Source organism: Papaver somniferum, chromosome 9 (genome assembly GCF_003573695.1).
Source record: "Papaver somniferum cultivar HN1 chromosome 9, ASM357369v1, whole genome shotgun sequence".
Lineage (NCBI taxonomy): Eukaryota > Viridiplantae > Streptophyta > Magnoliopsida > Ranunculales > Papaveraceae > Papaver > Papaver somniferum.
This window is the reverse complement of record NC_039366.1, coordinates 186,846,796-186,849,134: the sequence shown is the minus strand read 5'-3', so window position 1 is coordinate 186,849,134 and position 2,339 is coordinate 186,846,796. Positions and strand designations below refer to the sequence as shown.

General features: G+C 38.2%; 1 protein-coding gene across 1 annotated transcript; it reads right to left on the bottom strand.

The window, feature by feature from the left end:
• Positions 1 to 225: 225 nt before the first annotated feature.
• On the bottom strand, positions 226 to 860 carry LOC113309136. Its single transcript, XM_026557556.1, has 2 exons — positions 414 to 860; positions 226 to 315 (listed from the first exon to the last, which is right to left on the bottom strand). The coding sequence occupies exons 1-2, from the start codon at positions 800 to 802 to the stop codon at positions 300 to 302; spliced, it is 405 nt and encodes a 134-aa protein (XP_026413341.1). The 5' UTR covers positions 803 to 860; the 3' UTR covers positions 226 to 299.
• Between the last annotated feature and the right edge of the window lie 1,479 nt (positions 861 to 2,339).

Here is a 2,339-nt window from a genome sequence, read left to right as displayed (position 1 = left end):
GCTCCATCAGTACCTTTGCAATGTTAACTCCTGTGTGTTGCACATCCACAGCGTTAAAAGATAAAATTCTCTTCTGAATCTTCCATTCTTCATCAACATAGTGAGCTGTCAAAGCCATATAACCTCTATTCTGAGTGGTACAAGTCCACATATCAGTAGTAAGGCTTATGCGACTCTGTACCTTACTAAAAATATCGTACAAATACTTCTTTTCCATTTGATAAATCTTTATGCAGTCTGACTTCGTAGTGTTCCGCTTCACAAGTTTAATATTGGGTTGTAATGAAGTCAGCACCCTTCTAAAACCAATGTACTCTACAAATGAGAAAGGGAGTTCATGCAAGATAATCATTCTTGCAATACAATCACGAGTTACTTCTTGGTTAAACTTAAAGTTGTAAGAAGCTACTGACCCATCTTGTGTTTCACTAGCTTTCAAGAACATTTGGTTAATTTGCTGTTGTGCTCCTTTGTACGCCATACAACTATTTAGATGTTTCCTCAAACTGCTTGTCCCATTTTTTCTCTCCGCACCAATATTCCTCTTGCAGTGCTTGCATTCTCCGTGTGTTTTCCCTTTTATCAATACCTCTTGAAATTCAGCCCAATACTTTGAGGTTCTTTTGCGTTTACGTGTAGGTGACGAAACCACATCTGTTGTTGCCGCTTCTATATGATCAGAATCAGAATCACCAGTATCACTTGACTCACTGGCTACAGTTTCTACTTCTTTCGGCTCTGCTGAGTTTACAACTTTACTCTTCTTTGCAGCCTTCGAAACGACAGCTTTAGGAGGCGGCATACACGGGGATTTCGAAACGGTAACTTTAGTCTTCTTTACAGGAACACAATGATCACCAACACTACTTCATGTTTGACTTTTCATGTTGCCTCTGCAAGGAAAACCCAACAAACATCTGTATCAGCCTATCAGGTGTTATAAAGTAATCCATAACAAATTTTCAGAATCATAAAAAATTGCCCATTCACCAGTAATTCAAAATCACTAAAGTAACACCCAATACTGCAAATTAAAAAATTCTTTCCTCTTGAGTAAGAAGAAACAAAAGGGGTAAATTCAAAACATCCATTCACCATTCACAGATTCAATAATAACATAAACAAACAAATTAAAACCTAAAATATCCAATTTCATAGACAAAATGTTACCATAATCATCATCATAATAATCCATGTTTTCAAAATCCCCAAATTCATGAAACCCTAAAACGAAAACATAACTCATAACAAAGAAACCCTAAAAACAAGATAATAATAACCTGAAGAGAGGATCGATGAACCACCAATCAATCAATCAACGTTCTGCATAACATCATCAGTAGTAAACTTGGTACCCTTATCTTTATCAGCAGCAACTCTACCTTTGGCCTTACGAGTTACGATCCAAGAGCGACTTCCTATCCTTATCAAGTCTGAGCTTAGTAATAACAGTATAACACACTTTGAATCTTTGATGGATTAAGTGATTAACGCCAACATTAACAGTAGATCGGATTCATCGGAATGGGTGGTGAGCTTAATAACTACTTCTGCAGGCAGAGGCAGGAGAAGAAAGTAGATCGGAATGGGGGCGAGCTTCTCATCCTTTCCTTATATATGACCTAATTTCGCTGGGGATTTTACAAAATTAACCTTTATGAAATACCCGAATACCCGCGGGTACCCGACGGGTAGGATCCGGATGGACCCGTTCATAAACGGGTATATATGGGTAATTACCCGCCGGGTCCAAAATGGTTAATGGGTCCAATTTAAGGACCCGGAACCGGACCCGAATCCATCGGATCCGGTTACGGACCCGGGTAATGGGTACCCATTGACAGCCCTACTTCTGACCCTTCTGGGAGCAGGTTTCGTTCAAAATGTCCAGTGTGCAAAATGATAATGTATTTATTTCTAAGTTTTTCTTGTCGGCCTCTAGTAATTATGGTGCTGACGGGTTTCAAAATTTGAACCTAGGTTGCAAGGATGTAACCCAACAGCTTTATGACTGTACACTACTAGGTGGTGATTGCTATATATATATAGAAATGAAAACACTTATAACTTCAACTACGCCACTTGATCTTCTTTTTCCCTATGAAGGAATTCATAGTTAAGAATTACTAATATCTTATGCATATTGTTTAAGCTTTTTTTATCTTATTACTAGTAGATTGTTAAAGTCGGTGGAAGAAGAACATAGATTGAAAAGGAAAACCTCGCACAATGTCATGCTGCTGGTGCCCCAGTATTACCTGAACTAAGTATCAGTTTCATGGACTTGGCTTTTTTGTCTTTCTTTTCCTACTCAACTACTTGCAACAAGTTTTTTGAGA